Source organism: Mustela nivalis, assembly GCF_964662115.1.
Source record: "Mustela nivalis genome assembly, chromosome: 8".
Lineage (NCBI taxonomy): Eukaryota > Metazoa > Chordata > Mammalia > Carnivora > Mustelidae > Mustela > Mustela nivalis.
Genome location: NC_139027.1, coordinates 21,526,394 through 21,547,074, shown reverse-complemented (window position 1 = coordinate 21,547,074; position 20,681 = coordinate 21,526,394). Strand labels below are relative to the sequence as shown.

The following is a 20,681-nucleotide window of genomic DNA, read 5'->3' as shown; positions in this document are numbered from 1 at the left end:
AATAAAATTTTAAAATCTTTGGCTTACACAACTGTGCTCCTGAAGTCCTTCTATCTAGATGACAACTCTCTTCCATTGGGTCCTCCAAGTTCAGGCCTTGGCTCTCCCAATAGCTGTATATTACACTTAATACTTCTTCACTTGGGTTTCATGATCCCCTTCTTCTCCACTTTCATCACTTAGCTCCTCTCTGGTCCCAGGCCAGTAATTAAGACTAGATATTCTGTAAACAGCTCCAAGTAAATACTTAATGGTCTTGGGAAAGTAACTGGCACTTCTTTGGGCTTCACTACATTCTTATGTCAAGTAAGTAAATTCTCTAGGAAAAGATTAAAGAGTAGGGGTTTCAGAGCTGTGAGGGGGAACCTAAGCAAAGTGACAGCACTGGGAATTCTCACAGTATTGGCGGGACAATGAGGACAACTGCCCATTTCAGATCACTAGCACAGGTTGGGGAACAGTAGAAAACAGCACTGCATGCATGGATACGTAAGCTCTGGAAGCGGGATCCAAGAAGAAACCATTATATGTTTCAAGAGAAGATTAAAGGAGACTACTCTAGCAGTTATAGTGCAGAGAAATTGGACAAGGGAGGGCGGGAAGCCAAGGAAATGAAATAGGAAACTATTACCATGATAATCCAGGTGTGAAGAGATTAAGACTACCTGCTTAATGAAGTCTGAAATCATTCTCCAAGCACTCGAGATCTTTCCAACTCATCTTTCCAGCTTTCTTTCTCATTATTCTCTGCAAGAAATTTCTTTTCCAGTCTAGATTACTCCCTGCGCCCTGAATCCAGTACGCCTACAGTCCCACCACGAATTACTCAAACGGCCACACCTTAGCTGTCCCTCTTCCTTTTCCAGTCTTCAAAAGCTATGCCTCTTTAGGGGTCTAGTTTTTGCCTAAACTTGGTCACAAAGGCTTCTCTAACCATTCCAACCCATAACAATCTGTACATTTTTAAAGGCCTACAATTATCCTTATATTCCTTTTTTCTTTCTTTCTTTCTTTCTTTCTTTTTTGCCTGTCTAATCCTCAACAGATTACAGGATCGCTTTAAATCCAAAATCAATACATCAAAATCGATACTTCTACACAGTAGTACTGCAATGAAGCACCAAGTCAAGCAATTATGGTCAGGGTCAGGGTCAGGGTCAGGGTTAGGAGATGGATGGATGGATGGATGGATGATTAGATACTTATATACATACAAAGGCAGACCGACAGATAGAAGGATGAAAACAAGCCTGTTCTGTACACTCTGTTGCAGTTATAAACAGCTAAAAATACTGGGGCGGAGAGAAGGGGTATTTTGGAGCTACCTCAGTCCAAGGTTCTCCTTCTGTCATCCACTGGATCACACTAAGATTCTCCCCCAACATCACTCTACAGTGTAAGTCATGGAAAGACAAGAAGGGTCTGGATCCCATGTCTGCCCCCACACTAACTTCTCAGCCTCTAACTGCCCCAGCGCCATCCCCGTTTCCGAGTCGAACCGACCTCCTCGCTCCGGTTAAAACAAAATGACTCATGTTTGAACACAATTAGCTCTCCCACAGTGGCAGGGAGTTTCGGCATCCCTTCAAGTTTCCAGCCATCCTGACTGAGAATTACACACCACAAAAGGCCGTCTTTAGCTCCCCCGCATTGCCTTTACCTCTTTGCCACTGTCACCCCCTTGATTCCGTTCTGACCACCTTCTTGACATCCATGTCATCTTCCTCCTTTGTCCTACCCATTGCAGGGCTCCCAGAGCACATCACCACGTCACCTCTGAAAAACACTCTGGACAGATTTGCCTTGGAAAACGGATCACTGCAGCTCTCACTTGAATGTCCTTCCTCAATCTTGTTTCTTCTTTCTATTTCAGGACAGATCTAAGGAGCCCTAGCCTCCCACTCTAGATTCTAATCGAGCAATACAGAGTGTTTCCCGCTGTGGTGTGATGTGCTGGAAAGACCACTGGCTTTTGAGCCAAGGAATCTGCCTCCAAATCCCAGCTCCACAAATCGCTACCTGGATCCCTTACATCATGGTGCCTCCAGAGTCCTCCTCTAAAAACACGGAGGGAAAAAATTACATTGCAGAGCTATTGAGAATATTGAAGGAAATAACGTATACAAAGCATCCAGTCCGGTTCCTACAAACAGTATGTATTCAATACCAATAGTCCCTTTCCCCACTCCCACCCTTCTAAGCTCAGCACTGGCAGCCCCTTAATAAATGAGGCTGGAGGTGCTAGAGCGGTTGCAGTCATGCCATCACTGTGCCAATAAATCCATTTACATCCAAGTTTATAGAGCCAAAGCAGAAATCCATAGCTTCTACTTAGAGCAGCAGTTCTTAACCCCAGGTGCACATCAGAATTACCTGGGGAACTTTTAAAATATCAGACTATTTGGGCTTTTACTGCCAAAGATCCCAATTTCATTGACCCGAGGTAGGGCCAGGGTATCAGTGCAGCCCAACACTCGAACCACTGATGAAAATTAATGGGCATCGTCCAGAGTTAAATGGAACCCAGCACCCTTGGCACTTGTGGCCGACTGTTACAGGTTCCCCCCAGACAACACCATGCAGAACAGATGCAATCTCCCCAAATTTACTTTGGTTCCACAGACTCCTAAAATAATCTCAGGGACCAAGCCACTTCATATGAATCTCTATCCCTTAATACGACAGCAATCAAGGTGGAAAAGTAGCCAATAAACATGTAACAGAATTCTGGGGTGTCATACCTCCCAAAGGAAAACACAATACACACCTCAGGAGAAAATTTTAAAATATACTTTCTATGTCCTAGAACACCCAAAAATCTAGGCCTGAGCTGCTTTCTGCATGAAATTATACATGAGCTGTGTTTCAGTTAGTGGCTCCAGCCATGAATTCACCAGCCTTATGAGCAGAAAGTGTATGTGGTGGTTAGCTTTGTTTCAACTTGTCAGGACTAAGCAACGCCCAGCTAGCTGGTAAAACGTGATCTCTGGTTGTTCCTTTGAGGGTATTTCAGGAAGAGATTAGTATTTGAATCCCCAGACTGAGGAAAGAAAATCACCAGTGGGGATGGGCATCAACCACTCCTTGAGGGCCCAAACAGAACAAAAGGTTGAGGACGAATTCTCTCCGCCCCCCCTCCTCTTCCACCTTTTTCCTTCTCCCTTGAGCCAGGAAGTCTGTTTTCTCTGCCCCTGAACAACAGAACTCCAGGTTCTCTGGCCTTCACACTCCATGCCTTACACCAGTGCCTCCTCACCTCCCCCAGTTCTCGGGCCTGTCCTGGTTCTCTAGCCTGCGGATGGCACACTGTGGACTTCTCAGCTGCCATAACCTTGGCAATCAGTATTGTAAGAAATCTCCTCTTTTATAGATTGATTTTTTTCTCTTGCTCCTGAGAACACTGACAAATACAGAATGGTTCTCCGGTTCCAAATCAGCATCTGCACATCGGAAGGCAAAATGCAGAGTCAACCCACCCACTGGTCTCATAGCCCAGCCATCAGTATCCACCCTGGGCTGGGGGGAGTTGTACCTTACCTGCCTGAGACAGTCTTCAGAACACCCTTCTGCAGCCCACCTGACTTACCAGGCTGCCCTGGCCAGCACATGGGGGCATTGTTTGGCCAGCAGAGTTATAAAAAAATAGGTACCCATGGCCATCTCTTCAAAAGCAGCCATCTTTTCATATGAAAAAAAAACCTGAGATTGCAGGGAGCCTTAAGTGACATCTGCAAACGTGGCACCACGAGGCCCCTATTGTCAGGTGGGCCGCAGCTGGGCAGGTGTGGAGCAGCGGCTGCTCTAGCTGAAGCTCCTGGCTGCTGGCTCCCTGCAGCTCTCCCCACCTCCTGCCCTAGGTCATCCAGCCAGATGCCCTCTCTCCTGACCCTCCCGTCCCTCTGAGTAGCTGCGGCTGTCAACGCCCGTGTAACCTGGGAGGCAGCTCCTACACAGGATAACCTCAGCACCAAGTCGTCTTAGATGTGCTCATCCAGGTTAATGACCTTCTTAGGCCATGTATGATTCCATTCTGGATATCTCCCTGACACACTCTGCCTGTCCTGGGCCCCTGAACCTATCCGGATAACTGGACCTTAATTCCTGTCTTCTGCCTCTGTTTGACACAAGGACCTGTGTGCCACGACCCTGCCCTGAGCGTGCCCTGCCTGACCAGTGTAGCCACGGCAGCTTCTGAGGAAGGATGAGAAGGCTGAGAACCTCACCTCCTGACCCAGATGGCCAACTTTAGCTTTTTCACTTTCAATTCACTTCCATACTGTGTCATGATTCAGACACCACAGGGGGACTAACCTGCAGCCAGTGGTCCTTCAGACCACATGAAATGAAATGATGCCAAGAAGATTCCCGTAGAAACTAGAAGTCCAAGTTCTTCAGTCATAGTAAACTAGTAACGGTCCTACCTCTGGACTGGGCTAGGGTGCCACGGTACCAAGTGTGAAGACATGATAGCAACTATCAGAATACTTTTTTTTTTTTAAGATTTTTATTTATTTATTTGACAGAGAGAGATCACAAGTAGGCAGAGAGAGAGGATGGGAAGCAGGCTCCCCGCTGAGCAGAGAGCCCAATGCAGGGCTCAATCCCAGGACCCTGAGATCATGACCTGAGCCGAAGGCAGTGGCTTAACCCACTGAGCCACCCAGGCACCCTCGATTACTTCTATAAGTGAATTTTTAGGGGTGCCTGGGTGACTCAGTCAGTTAAGCGCCTGCCTTCGGCTCAGGTCATGATCTCAGGGTCCTGGGATCGATCCCCACATTGGGTTTCTTGCTCAGCAGAGAGCCTGCCTCTCCCTGTGCCCCTCTCCCACCTTGTACTCTTTTTCACTCTCTCAAATAAATAAAATCTTAATATCCCCCCAGAATGTATATTATGATCCTTAATCCCCAAGGCGACAGTATTTGGGAAGTAACCAGGTCTTGTGACTGGAGCCCTCATGATAGGACTGGCAGCATTTTAAGAAGAGATTTGAGAGAGAAGCTCTCTCTCTTGGCCACGTGAGGATACAGCAAGGAAATGGCTGTCTACAACCTAGTCACACTAGTGAATCCACTGGTGACACAATCTGAGACGTCCCAGCTTTCAGAAATGTGGGAAATAAACATGTGTTGTTTAAGCCGCCCAGTCTATGGTGTGTTTTTTGTTAGAGCAGTTGGACCAAGACAATTATATAAACAATATGGTTTTATCAAACAAATAAAAGTTATTAGCACTGATATTTTTTAAAGGTTATGTTTGTGGCATCTACTATAAGCAGGAAATGATTACTATTTTGCCCTCTTGTGCAGTGAGACACTGCAATTTTCCTGGATATTTCTGTATGATGCTACCGACAGGGGTCCTAACTATAAAATTTTGACTATATCTGAATAAACCGGCTTATTATTTTAAGAGGCTAAATCACATACATACCACGTTTACAAATTAAGTTATTCCTCTCCCCAAAACACTATATTCTGAGTTTCTGAGTACTTGTTGCTCAGATGATAAATTTTAGTAGACAACTAGAACTTTTCCTTAGTTATCTCACTACAGAGTATGTTTTTCCTGAAGTTAAAAAAAAAAAAAAAAGGCTTTCCCAGCATCATATACTCAGGTTTAATAATTCTCAGAATAAGAATAAAGACAAGAATATATATAAGTCAATTTTCACCACATCCTGAAGAAAATCAAGGGCAGCATCTTCTAATGACATATGATTCAGCCTCATGACTAGTTCTTTAAGAAAAAACAATCTTTCTCTGCTTTAGTAACTGTAGTGAATCTTACACTTTTGCCCTTTCAATAATCCCCCCTTTATCCTGGGGATCACAACTTCTCAACATGAACCTACCAGTTGAGAAGGGCAAGGATGCGGACCTGGCCCAAGTGGGACAGACCCGGGAAAGCTGATCTATGCCTATCTGTAGACCGTTCAACATGGGAACCGTTTCCTGCTATATGGACTATGGAAATAAAGGATTTGAGCTACATTTTCCATTTCATTTAGAGTGTGCTGGATTTCTACCACCCACAAAAAAAGAATCCTAACTGATACAGAAGTTATTTTTTTGTTTTACTGACTGAGTTCTTACGTAAATGATTTATCTAAGCTACTGACTTACCTCGTCTAAGAATAAAATTTAGACACTGAAGTCAGGACCTATTTTCAGAATAAACTCACTCCATCCCATGTAAGAATCATATATGCCTAAAGCGTAGTATTAAGCAAGATCCTATTACTGAATACTAAGTGACTTTGTCATTCTAACATCAAAAAATTCTATTAGTGGATAAAAGACGTATGTTTGGAAATGTAAACTTGTGAGTGGCTTCACGGTGGCATAATGACATCACTGTAGCAAATCAGGATGCAGTCAAACTCCCTGCTATTCTACTTGACCTTTGATTTCTTTGGGAAGGCAATGTAAAACTACACTGAAACTGGCAAACAGTGTCCTCAACCTAGGAATCTGAAGAGTTTATTCTGGGACTGAGACTATCCACAGCAGCCTGATAATCAGATTAGAAGCATCCACATGTTAATAATATGTAAACTAGCTCCTAAGGCAAACTTGGTTTTCAGAGTAGTACAGCCAAATGTTAAATGGTTATGATACGACCAACTTTAGGAACTTAGATCTTAAAATTTTCAACAAGTATTCTGGATTCCTTCAGGGATGCAGGTATTTTTTTTCCTGGTTGTTTTGTGCTATACAACAGTTTCTTTCTTTTTTTGTTTGTCTGTCTGTCTTGTTCCTTTACTCTCTCTGCACAGACTAAAGGTGCAGAAAGACATCCGTGCTGCAATGTAGGCATTTTGCCTACAGTAGAAATGCCATTTCGTAGTACTTTGGGGTGTGGGGGGAGGGAACACTTTCCTATTTTGCCAAATAGGTTCCACTTTTTTTCCTGTCTGACCGGCAAGGAGAGTAAGGACATAATAACATAAAGTTAGAACTCTTAGGACAGAAAATATGGAAATTTGAATTTGAAGAGAAAAAAATTAGATTATAATCCAAGAAGGATTTTTTTTCCTTTGACCCTCAAGAAAATGAGCAGAGGCAGGTTCAAATAAGACAAACCGTTCAAACTGCTAAGGCCCAATGAATCAAAACAAAGATACTGTAACTGTAAATTTATGGATTAAAGTGATTATACAAACAATGTACTTTTATATACTACTGAATTTGGTTTTAAATGAACTGAAATTGAGTTTTAACTGGAATACACGGAGGTCAATGAGTCTGCGATTAAGGGTTACCAAGGAGACTGCTTGCCACTCTAATAGAGCATAATAATTGCTAAAACCAAATTAATTATGCTTGTTAATCACAGATCTCATATGTATATTTTCCACAACAGGAGGGTGGAGAAACTAACATAAATTGCTGACTTCCATTCTCACTTGCACTTTATAACCCTTGGATACGAAGTGGAAAACTAGTCAACCAGAAACTAAAAATGAAAGTTTAATGAGGCACAAAATCCCATGTTTTACTTAAGGGAAAAGAAAACAATTTCCCCACTTCAGTGGAATGTATGAGAAAAAGTGTTCCCGGATCTCTTCTACAGTCTATAGTTTATATTCCACCAGACCATACTTCCATTCATTATCAGGATTAATATCTGGGGCACCTGGGTGGCTCAGTTGGTTGAACGCCTGCTTTCGGCTCAAGTCATGATCCTGAGGTCCCGGGATGGAGCCCTGCATCGGGCTCCCCGCTCAACGAACAGGGAGTCTGCTTCTCCCTCTCCCTCTGCCACTCTCCCTGCTCATTCTCTCTCTCTCTCTCAAACAAATAGATAAAATCTTAAAAAAAAAATAAGATTAGTATCTAATATTATGTGTAACTACTACAACATACAGGAAAACTTGTATGAGGTTTCTTTTTTTTTTAATATTTTATTTGTTTATTTAACAGACAGAGATCAAAAAGTAGGCAGAGAGGCAGGCGGGGGGGGCGGGAAGCAGGCTCCCCAATGAGCAGAGAGCATGATGCAGGGCTCGATCCCAGGACCCTGAGATCATCACCTGAGCGGAAGGCAGAGGCTTAACCCACTGAGCCACCCAGGCGCCCTCGTACGAGGTTTCTATCTTCTCTCTAGACTGTTATAAATACCACTGACACTCTGAACAACATCAAATTAGGAAGGCAGAAACTTTTCTTACATTAGACTAAAGCTATAGGACTACGGGTTGAAATACGGGGCAGAAGACAGCCAGCCGTAGCTTAAATCACAACCAAAAACCTCATTTGTGATGGTCCCAGGCCTCACGTTCAGAACCTGCTCCCTGGTCCACGTGGTTTTCCTTCACACTAACTGGAGCCTAGTCACCTGGAATGTGCCTCCTCTGTGCAGAGCATCTTCCCACCCCGCCCCAAAGTGGCTGCTCTCCCAGCCACAGCTTGTCTGCATCACATTTCAAACAGCACCATACACACTGGTCAGAACAGATTCTCAACAGACCAGCTGCGAAGGCGCCAGAGATGAACTGCTGATACAAATAAGGAAAACAAGATGCCCTTTAGCACAGGAGACAGAATGCCTATTATGTAATTTCCACAAGAGTCTTTCCTCCCAGTAAGATTACTAATAGTGACTTTCCCCCAAATTTAGTTTACTTACACTGATTTTACCTTACAAGGAAAATTCGTTTTGAAATTACTTGTAGGACTACTATTTTCATTTTTCAATAACAAATTCAGTGAATCTTCATATAATAAATACTTTCAATAAATTCATTGCCTGAAAGAGATGCTGGCAAGCCAATCATACAAATATTCGAAGTTAAATTACTTTAAAAGCTCATTTACATTTAAATAATTACATTTAAAAGCTCATATGTGAGAGCACGTATTTTTACCTTGAGAAGGTATGTGGGAATATTGCTGAAATCCACTGGCAACTTCAAAAGGAAACGAGCTGAAAATTCACCAGTCTGTAGGACAAAAGGTATAATAATAAGATTAAAATAAGAAATTGATTGTGAAGTGACAATTATAGCCAAGGCCACAAGTTCAACCTGTTCAAACTGGAGGCATTTTCAATTTGGGTTTCCTAACATTAGCAAGAAAAGAAGGTTGGAAAGCAGGGAAAGATCAAAAAGAATTCTTGAATTATTAGCTACTAAAAGCATAATTAGAATTTTTAAATCTGCATTTTCAATGGGCAATAAAATTATAATGTCACATTACCTTTTTGGTTTTTCTAAGTGTAAAAAGAATACATGAATGCATGATTTTTTTTTTAATCTAAGCAATAGAGACAGACCTCTCCCTTTGATTCATTTCTTTTTTACTAAAGCACTCAGAGCATAAGATTTATAACCCACAGGCAACTGACGTATCTCACTATCCTTTACAGTGTGTCTGGAAGTACATACAAAGGTCAAACTTCTGCCCAGAGAAAGCAGTCTATCAGTCGGTATCCCAAATAAGATTCTAATTTCTTGAACAATCTATTAACATCACTATCACCAACTAATATTTTTCAGTAATTCTATGAACTAGTCTCCATAAAAAAGATGTACAGAGGTTTAGAGATTTAAAACATTTAAGCCTAAATAATAACTTCTATGTTCTTTTTAAAGAGGAAAAAAAAAACTCATGTGAAAGAAAAAAATCTTCCTCTCATTTTACTATGATGGCAAATCATCAAGGTTTTTTTGTTGTTTTGTTTTGTTTTGTTTTGTTTTGTTTTATGCTGGGCATGGCTAAGGCATCACATTGCTTTTAAAAAACCTTGGTCAGAGTGTAGAGAAGGGGCCTTCCGGTTGGGCCATCACACACCCAGGGGTTCCAAAGAACCTCTGCAAAGGCCACACAGCAGGTTGCAGAGCTGGTGGGGTCCTGGGCCTTCCAACCTCTCTCACAGCCAAGCTTGCAGTTCAGCTTGGGATTCTGACACCCTGGGTTTCCCTAGGACATGCTTTTTGAACAAAGAACTTCAGGGATGATCCAGAACTATTGTAAAGAGTGGATCTCTATCATTTTTATATTTGGGGAACACTGAAGAGCTCCCAGTAACTCCACTGCCTTCTCCCCTTAAAAAAATAACAAGCACCCCAAACTCCTACAACACATGCTTCAACACAGCCAGCATTTACAAATATTTTTTTCTGGCTTGGTGGACAAAGGCACATAAGCATACCTACACACCTCTTAGAGAAGATTCCACACCCATCACCACGCCTTTCTACAAATACCCTAACAACTGGCCGCCATTTTTAAACTCCGACCTAAAACCCCAAAAAAGCAAAGAGAAATATAAACCTTGAGCTCAAAAGATAAAACTGGTAACTACCATCTGCACGGAGGTTCGTTGTTTGACTGCTCACAACATCTTTCAACTTGCATCGACCTCTGGCTAAGGACAGAGCACTTCCTCAATGCCACAAGCCTAACCCCATGACATGAAAAGCAGAAATGAGAGCAGTAAATGGACAGACTCAACACTGAGGCAACTCACAGAAGCCACTGGGCCACGATAAATGCCCGTGGTAAGAAACAGGAGGAATCACAGGACCTGGGCACGCCAACACGTGTGGGCTACTTGAAAGATTAGTCAGGAGCCACCTAGGGATCTACAAACAGCTCACCATGGCAGGGGGGAAGAGAAGGCTTGTGAAAGAGCCTAATAAAATTCTCACATTCTATTACAGTCCAAGATTACTAGAAAAGTATGGTTTGGGCGTTTTGTGAAGCTCCAAGAGGACTCTACAACTAACACTGCCTATTGAGTGTGATTCTTTGGACCCAAGTATGGGGCTCATAGACTAAAAGAGGTGAGTATAGGAACATAAAGCACTACAGAATGATAAGGGAGCTTATGAGAGGGGCATCCAGCCCAGTGGGAAGTTGGGGGGTACAGGAAGAACAGAAGGGTCTTCGCTGAGTGCTGGTACAGTGCTACAGAGGAAGGGACATTCATCAAAGAAGACAATTCCCAACCACTGTCCCCACTCTTCCTCCTATATAATCAATTTTTCCCTTTACTCACTCACTCCATAAGTATGCAAACATCATTTAAAAAGCCTTTACCAAAAAAATATTTTTTTAATAAAATAAAAAGTCTTTCTCAATTTCCTACCTTTCGTCAGGTCCCATCTCATTTCTCTGTTCTACTTCACAATACAACCTCTTCTAAAGAACTGGTCTTTATTTCTTCTTTTACTATTCTCTCTGGCACCTTCTCCTGTCAGCCATCCCCCCACCCACCAGTCAACCCCACCCAACCAGTCAAGGTCACCAATGACCTCCCCACAGCCAAATCCAACAGTCACTTCTCAGTGCTCATTTTATTACTTGTTCTCTCAGTACAAGCTGATTATTTCTCCTTTCCTGGAACATTCTCCCCTTGGTTTCCAGGATCCCACTCTCTCTTGGTTTGACTTGACTTCACTAGCCCTCCTTACGGCCGCCCCAGCCTCTGAACACCACCACAGCTCAGCCTCCTCTCTCCCTTTCCTGACATTTCCCAGGTGATCTCATCTAGGCGCAAGATTTTCAATACCATTTATAGGCTGACGATTCCCAAATGTTCTATCTCTGCCCAGACCTTTCCTTGTTTCCTTTATCCAACCACCACGAATGAAACCAAACTCCTGATTGCCTTCCTCTGATAGTCTTCATTTTAGTAAATGGCAATTCCATTCTTTCAATCCCTCAGGCCAAGAAAATCAGAAGCATCCTTGACTCCTCTCTTTCTTGCTTATCCTGCATTCAAAGTGGCGGCAAATCCTATCGATCCTACCTGCAGGATGGATCTTTAGTCCAACCACTTCTCACCACAGCACAACCACCTGATCTGAGTCACAGCTATCTCCAGCCTAGGCCGCTGCCATCACCGCCAGCTGCTTCATCCGGAAGCTTGTTCCCATCTCCGCAGACACAGCAACACTTTCAGTACATCAATCAGATTAGGATCCTCCTTTGCTGAAAACTCTCAAATGGTACAGTTTAGCTCCTTTATAGAATAATTTGACAAGGCAACAACTGAGCAGACATGCGAAAGAGATGAGGAAAAAAACCATGTGGAATGTGGAGGGAAAACATCCCAGGCAAAGAGAACACCAAGTATAAAAAGGGTTGGTGCAGGGCGCCTGGGTGGCTCAGTGGGTTAAGCCGCTGCCTTCGGCTCAGGTCATGATCTCAGGGTCCTGGGATCGAGTCCCGCATCGGGCTCTCTGCTCAGCAGGGAGCCTGCTTCCTCCTCTCTCTCTCTCTCTCTCTGCCTGCCTCTCTGCCTACTTGTGATCTCTCTCTGTCAAATAAATAAATAAAATCTTTAAAAAAAAAATAAAAAGGGTTGGTGCAGATACAGGCCTAGATGTTCAAGGTGCAGATATAGGCCTAGATGTTCAAGAAGGAGCAAACAAGCACTAACACCGATCAGAGGGGGCCCAGAAACCCTCTTTTCCTAACTGCTGTAGGGTGTACAACAATCACTCGTAACAGAAGCAAACACCGAAATGATGACCACAACTACATGGAATGTTTGTTAAGTCATTCTTGGGGATATTGAGAGGTTTTTTCACAAGTACCAATGGATTAGAAGATGTTGCAGAAGGGAGTTGGTTGGGTAGACAATAATAAATCAAACTCGACTCACCATCATTTTCTATTTAGAGACACAAACCATCTACAATCAATAAACAGCCATTTCTACCTACTGGAATACAACATCAATTGGTGAACTAAAATGGCAACCTCAAAACTCTCATGTTAGACTCAATGGCTGTTCTACATTTCCCCCCCCTCTGGAAACAATAAAAGGAGTAAAATGTGGGATTTAAAAATTAAAACATGCCTTGTACATATAAGGAAATGGGAAATATAATTACATATTTAGCACTTGGACTCATGTGAACTGCTAGTTATTTTGGTCCATGTACTACATTTTAGCTCTTTTGCCCTATTTTAGTTTGTACAATATATTTTTATTCTACCGGCTATTTTAGACCAACATTCCTTTAAAAACACTTAGACAATCCCTACTTTATCCCCTCTCAAAATGTTGATCCTAAAACTAATATAAATTTATGTTTATTGGCAAAAGACTGATTTCTACAACTAAACTCATAATAAAAGGCAAGTTGATCCAAGGACTAATAGGAGTTTGTGTTTATCAGCAATGGATTGATTTATACAACCAGATGACATAATACAAGAAACTTAAGGCTGTGAAAGGAATTCGGTGCTCTGGAAACCACAGAAAGTGCTTTTTGATCTCCTACTTTCCAGCTGACTATACATTCTTTATTTTGCCAGTGAGAGAATAAAGAAAACTTAGCACTTGTTTCTAACAGTGTTGGAAACACTGAAAACTACGACTCAAGAATTTGGTTTTCAGTTCTGCCACTGATTTTCCTTGTGACCTGGAAGTAATCTCCTTCTGGGTAACTAAGTCAATGCTGATTTAAAACATGTCTTAATATAAAACTTAAGCTATAAATTCCATAAGGAGCAAAACATAAGTGAAAAATCCATTCTGAGTTCTACCTCAGATGACTTCTTCTGTGTTTTTATATTCGAAGTTCCAACAGTTATTCAAGCAATTTACGGTCACTCTGTTGTAACGTCAAAGATTGCTTCCATAGCAATCTTTCCTGTAAGCTGAAAATGAGACATTTAGATGCAGCCAAGTGAACAGAATAATTTGATTTTTTTTGTCAGTCCTTGGTCAAATCTTCTCTTGGATAGATGCAGAAAATTATCTGACCTATGACTGTTAAAATGTCAGCCATTCTGCCAACTGCCTTAATGGCAATTTCCCCAGCTTAGCAATAAATATGTGCATCCTTCCTTTTTTTCAAGTTATAGTACATTGGCAAGTAACTTAAACTAACAAGACTCTGAGTTTTGGCAATTTTGGCATTTTATGAGGTCTGAGCTTTTCTTCTGGTAACAGCAGCTGTGCCACATGACGGCACTGACAGGTAGACAGCTCGTGCAGAATGGGTTCCAGACCCAGGTTGCTCGGTAAAGGGAAATTTCACTTTCTTCTCAACAAACAAGCTGTCATCTGAAACTGACTGCTTGGATAGCTACAAGTGAAGAAACACTCAAAAACGACTACAACTTTAATAGGGTGACAGTCAGATAAGGGTGATTCTTCAAGTGGACTCTGACAACCAACAGCCCAAGTCTACAGACTATTCCTTGGCAAATGCGTAATTACCCATTACATATGAAAAGGAAAGCCAAAGTCAGTCTAACTAGGATTTCACAACATCTCACACTTTACAAAATGTTTTCTAATGTTACATTATTTATTATCCCAAAGCCCTTTTTAATATATATAATTCCCTTAAACTTATTTCAGAAATGAGAAAACTTAGTCCTAGAACAGTCAAGGAACTTGACAACAGCCATTGAGAGAGCAATAAGAATCAGAGGTGAACTTCAAGACTTAAGATCCATTCACCCTTTTCATTTGTATGGAGTAATAGCCTAAAATGTGTCTGTCAGGCCCTAAGCAAGGCATTATAAATATAATGAGTCAAAGAAACACAGCCCCTGCCCTCTTGAGGCTTCTCATCTAGTGGGCAAGTCAGCCATTAATCAAAATAGTGCTCCTATAAGTTACAACCTATGAAAAAATCTATGCAAGAAAGAGCAAAGTGCTCTGATATTTCAGGAAGATTGGACCTATCTAGGCTTTGGGGTTCTCTACTTTGTGGGAACTCACAGAAAGCCAAGTCATAAGACCATGTGGAAAAATAAACAATACCAGCCAGGAAAACTTCAGAGAAGCAAAGCAATGAGAGGGGGTTAGCTACACCGGATAATAAAGATACAGAAATACAGGACAGTAATACTGGTATTAAATCAATAAACAGAATAGTAAGTCCAGAAATAGGGCCAAATACATTTAGTGTATGATTGATGATGTGAGACAACTGCATCGCCATCTAGGAATAAAGTCAGATCCACATTTCAGAGCATATATGAGGATAAAATCCAAGTGGATTATGAGTTTCAGTGTACAAAATTGAAACCATAAGGAAGAAAACATTGATGAATGCCTTTATAACCTTGCAGCAGGGAATGTCTTTCAAATAGGACTCCAAATTCAGAAGCCATAAAGGGGATGATGGGTAAATTTGATGGCCTGAGTATAAAAATTTTGTGGATGGGAAAAAACTACCATCAGCAAAGTCAAAAGACAACTGACAGAGGAAAATGTACGTGCAACCCTATCACAAAAAGCTAACAACCCTTAATGAAAAAAAGATTTAAAAAACCCAAGAGAAAAACAGGCAATGAATATATAGAAAAGAAATGTAAATAACTCTTAAACATGAAAAAATGCTTAACTTCATTAATAAAAAAAGAAATACAAATTAAAACTAAAGTGAATATCTTTTTTTTTTTTTTTTTTTACCAAACAGACTGGCAGAAATCAGCACTTTAAAGGTATTACTGCACTGTGCTCTCTCCTCTACTGTTTCTGATGTCAAGTGTTGACTCAAATAACTGCTCACCTACAAATAAAGTGTCATTTTTCTGTGATCACTTAAGATTTTCTCTTTACGTGTGGTTTTGAGTATTCTGACTTGCATTTTTCTTGGTTAGGTTTGTTGAGATTCTTGAATCTGTAAATTTATGTCTTTCACCATATTTGGAAATATCAAGGCATTATTTCATCAAAGATTTCCCTGCTGCCTCTTTTTCTCCTCTCCTCTCCTTCTAGGACTCTACTTTCATGTATATTTGATATTTTGGTTTTGTCCCGTAAGCTCCGCCTTCCTCTCTACCAAGTATCAATTTCTATACAGTATCTAACTGCTTTAAGTCACATCCGGCATCTTCAGGCACAGGTCATTATGTTCTGTCCAGAGCTTAGAGTTGTTATGTGTAGAAAGGTTAGTCCAGAAGCTACCGGGCCATTATGCAAAGTGGAACTTGACAGAAATCTACAAGTATGTTAATACACTGTTGACAACACTGTGGAGAAATAATCACTTTTATATATTGCTGCTAGATTAAGAAATTATTAATATGAACTTTATGGAGGGAATTTTAGAGATTAAAATTATAAACACACATAATCTTTGATCTAACAATTCCTCTTCTAGTTATTTATCTTACTTGATAATAAGACCTACTTGAACAGATGCAAAATGACAAGTACAAGAATGAAAGAGCTCCCTATATTTGGAAAAAAAATCCCTAAGCTATGTTAGGTCAAAAGCAAGATGCCAAACATGGTATATAATATACGTTACCATATGCATTGAAAGGGGAATATATATATATATATATTTGTATTTCCTTTTATGTGCATATAGAAACTCTGAAATGGTACATTAGAAAAAAGCTATACCGGTGCTCATCTAGGGTGGAGGAAGAGAAGGACGGTGGCTCTGATTTGGGTGGACAAAAGACAATGATGGGAGAGAGACTTTTCACTTCAATATTTTAACAGATTTTGATTTTTCAACAATATGAATACATTTCCCACTCAAAAACTTTTAAAAAGGAATTTGCAGGGGCGCCTGGGTGGCTCAATCGGTTGAGCATCCTACTCCTGATTTCAGCTCAGGTCATGATTTCAAGGTCATGAGGGTGAGCCCTGAATCAGGGACCGTGTTGAGGGTAGAGTCTGCTTCAGATTCTCTCTCTCTCTCCCTCCCTCCTTCTGACCCTCTCCCTGCTCACATCCACTCTCTCGCAAATAAATAAAACCTTTTAAAAAGGGAATCTTCAAATTAAATGTGTACACATTGAGATGTTCATAATTCACATACTCAATCCTTCATTCATTCAACATATATTTACTGAGCACCTACTGTGCCAGGTGCCAGGTTAGGTGACGGAGATCGTAAGACAAACAAAATACAGTCTCTGGCCTCACGGAGCTTACAGTCTCCTCTGAGTAGACGAACAAAATACTATGATGTGATACTCTGACAGGGATATTCAGAGCACGCTTTTGGAAGTAACTGAGTTAGGGCTCTGCATTTTAGATGACAGAATTCCATTTCAAACTCACCTGAGCAAAAGAAAGATAATTTCTTAAAACGCTATGCAGTATCTCATGGAATCTAAGACTAAAAACACAGCCCAGCCTCAGTTCGAAAGACTTGAATACCCTCAGCAGTTTCTCCTTGTCTTATCTCTGCTCACTTTCTGCTTCATCTTCCTTTCTCTGTACCTTCCACTCTCTTGATTCTTCTGACTAGATAACATGAGAAAAAACTTACATGTGACCCACCGGTTACTCATAAGGAAACCAGCCTCACTTTCTCTGTGCTAACTCCACATTCCCAGGCAAGAACTGTGTCTTGCTTGTGCCTTCTGACCTAGTCAACACTACTCCCATGCTTCATTATGGTAAGAGAGTTAAGCAGCACCATAAATTCACTGAAAATAATTGAAAAACTAGGAAACATTTTTAGAAAGCAGGGGGGTTTAAGTTATATGTACACACTCCCAAAGCCATAAAATAGTCTGAAGTTTTCCTGATAGCACACTTCTTATACAGGATCCTTCACCTTTTTCCTCTTACTATATGGAAAGAAAGCATCTGGTCCTTTAAAAACCCTTGTAGATCCCTTTCAACGCTGAGAAATCTATGTAAAGGGTGCTCCCTATATCTACATGGCCAAGGAGGAAATGCAGCAGGGCACCCAAGGTTTCAGAACAAACACGTGGCCTCCCAAACAGAAGCAGGGGTGGGACAGGGCGGGGGGATGGGGAGAGGTGGCACGAGGCATGATTCCAGTCCTTCTTCAGAAGATGCTCCGATGCTCCGATGCTCCGTAAGGTACAGGCAAAGGAAATGGAAAGGATTTCCTTTGTGTTTCACATGCCTCCATAGAACCGGTCTTTTCCGCTCGATGCACCCTGCTGCTTAAAGAAGGCTGAATTTCCTACTGGTACTATTATTTAAAAAAATAACAAAATTCCTTTTACATGTCAATAACACTGGAAAAGCTATCATATTCACCTTTAAGGTCTCTAAATTGGGTACACACACATACTACTACTTAAGAATGAAGTCAAAATCTGAGATACAAACTATCGCTAGCAAGATCCTAAGTACGCCAACTGGCGTACAGGTCAAGATTCGGTGTAACAAATCCACTGCGAACACAACAAAACTGTGAGCCCCTGTCATGGGTTCATTTATTTTAAATCATGTTCAACTCCTAATAGTTCCATGTGGTTAACAACAAAAACAAATCTGTCAGTTCTAGAAGCGTGTGTAACACAGCGGACTACCACACTACACCCTTTTCAAAGGAGCAAGTGCAAGTTTACCCCAGTCTACAAGTCAAATGCCTTTAGGCCATAACTCCCAAGCTTCGTCAGCTCAACAGGGATTATGAGAGAAGCCCCTGGGATGTCCTGCTACACACAGAAGGCTGACAGGCATCGCCAGAACACCTACTCCATCCTCGTGGCGGGACGGGAAAAAGCCCCATGTTTCCGGGTCCCCCAGATATTCTGATCCCTCTCTCAGCACTCTGGCCCTCCTCTCCCACCTTTCTGGACCAGTGCTCTCCAAGAGAAAGATGGTACAACACACAAATGTGGTGTGCACATCCATGAGTACTTTAGGATGTTTAATATTTTCTTATAGCCACATTTAAAAAGGTAAGAGAAACAAGTGAAATCACTTTTAATACTATATCCCAATATATCCAAAATATTCTCATTTCCACATGTAAACAATATAACAGTTGGTAAGGAGATCATTTTTGTATGACTTCTTGGAATGCTGGTATGTATTTTACGTTTGCGTAGATGTCAATTCGGAGTAACCTTGCAAGTATGGTAGTGGCTCTTACGCTGGGCGGCACAGCTTTAGACATTGCTCCATCAATACTAATCCCCACATTCAGTTAGATGCTCACGGTCACAAATGCCTGAAGACCTACTTGAGCCACCAAATACCATGGACCTGGCACACTCCTCACAGGAAGGCATCGGATACATGTCATCTGGTTAGTAGGGGCTGATCATGGGACCCCACTGCCCCTTCCAGACAATATGACTTTTCCTCCTTTCTCCAAAAACGTCTACACCTACTGTCTTTACTTTTTGTTTTCTCCACTTACATTCCTGATAACCTACAGTCTGCTCTCCCGAGCTCCGAACTCCATCAGAACTGGTCCTGGAAAGATAAGCACCACTTTCTCCCTCTTAAATAGGAACTTTTTCTTTCACCTTGCTTTCCATTCCTTATCTACATCTTAGTGACACCAACCTCTACCAATTCACATAAGGGACTTTCCGATTAACAGCACTTTCAGAGATAATCCAGGAACAACCACTGACCTAGAATTTATGGAGCCCCTACCTACCATAATTCACTTCAACTATTTACAAGACAAGGCTAATGATAATAATAATACTTTGTATTACATAACTCCATGTTTGCTTAATTCTGTTTGCTTCCCACACACAGGATCTCATTTATCTTTGTGTCAAGAGTTACCTCCAGGAAAGTGACACAGGGAAAGAACCTAGTTACACACACACACAAAACTAATGATAGAATTAGAATCTGAAGCTCCCGTTTTCCAGAACACTCTCTCTCCAATATATTTCCTATGGATACAGGCCTCTGCTCTGCAGGACTTTACACTCTAACACATGCTAGAGAAGTAATCAGCCAAGGAGGCCACCAGACGGAGGGGGCTCTCATGCCGTGGTAGCTGACTTAAGCAAACTGAAATCTAAGCCAATAATTTCCTATAAATGCCTCCAAATTAAGAAGAACAATCAGTCACAAACAGTCAACTGGGCTTTCCCAAGTAATGCAACCCCTTAGGCTACAGCCAGTCAAATAAATCCCCTGCTTTGCTTCTGTGTCTTTGCTACAAAAACCCTGCCCCCTAGCTTTGGTCAGTAGAATATGCTCCAATTCTTAAAAATTTTAATATGCCTCAGTTTATTTTTTTAACCAACCTCATATACCTTCCCCTCAAATGGAAACCACAGCAGGATGAGATGACAGAAGCCTGGGTCATTAAGTCAAATGAGGAGCTCCTCATGGAATGGCTCCTTTCTTTTCTGCACAATATTCTTAAATGCTGCCAGAGCTTAATTTATAAGTCATAGATTCCTAAAATCTTGCTGGGATTTGGGGTCAACTACAATAACAACAACAACAAAAAAAGATAACTTCTTCACATTCTCCATTATATAAGTATATGTCATTATTAAGAAAATACCCACAAAAGGAAAAAATATGTTGCCAAAACCCTCATAGATCACCCTCTGGTATTCTTTAATATGTAAAAAATGTGAAAACATGTGGTTGTGGAACATCTCAAAACACTGACTTCATAGCAGGAAAGAAAAATGTCTCTGATCAAAGTATTAGGTATGATAAACTAACTTTGAGTTCTGGGAATTAAAAGCCAAAGGGGGGAAAAAAATCACAAATTTCTTTACTGTGCTTTGCTACAATTTACAAACACTGGTTCTTTAGATACAACAGACCCATGCAGGAAATGCTGGCAAGGCAGTTGATATATGTAATATAAAATGAGACCTTAGACTTTACCCATTGACAAAACTGGTAATGCACCCTTATTTTGATAGGGTGTATCGACACAGTATATATGATTTCAACACCTGTAGCTTATATCGTGGCATTCATCAAAATTAACATTCTAATCTTAAAACTAACTCTGCTCAAAAAGGCAGCAGGTAATTTTG

General features: G+C 41.2%; 1 protein-coding gene across 4 annotated transcripts in view; it reads right to left on the bottom strand.

Moving 5' to 3' along the window:
- Positions 1-20,681, bottom strand: part of BABAM2 (BRISC and BRCA1 A complex member 2) — a 404,982-nt gene that overhangs the window by 251,052 nt on the left and 133,249 nt on the right. For all 4 annotated transcript variants that reach the window (XM_082745160.1, XM_082745162.1, XM_082745163.1 and 1 more), the window contains one exon: positions 8,870-8,944. In XM_082745160.1, coding sequence (XP_082601286.1) covers positions 8,870-8,944 — 75 coding nt within the window. The remainder of the gene's footprint in view (positions 1-8,869; positions 8,945-20,681) is intronic.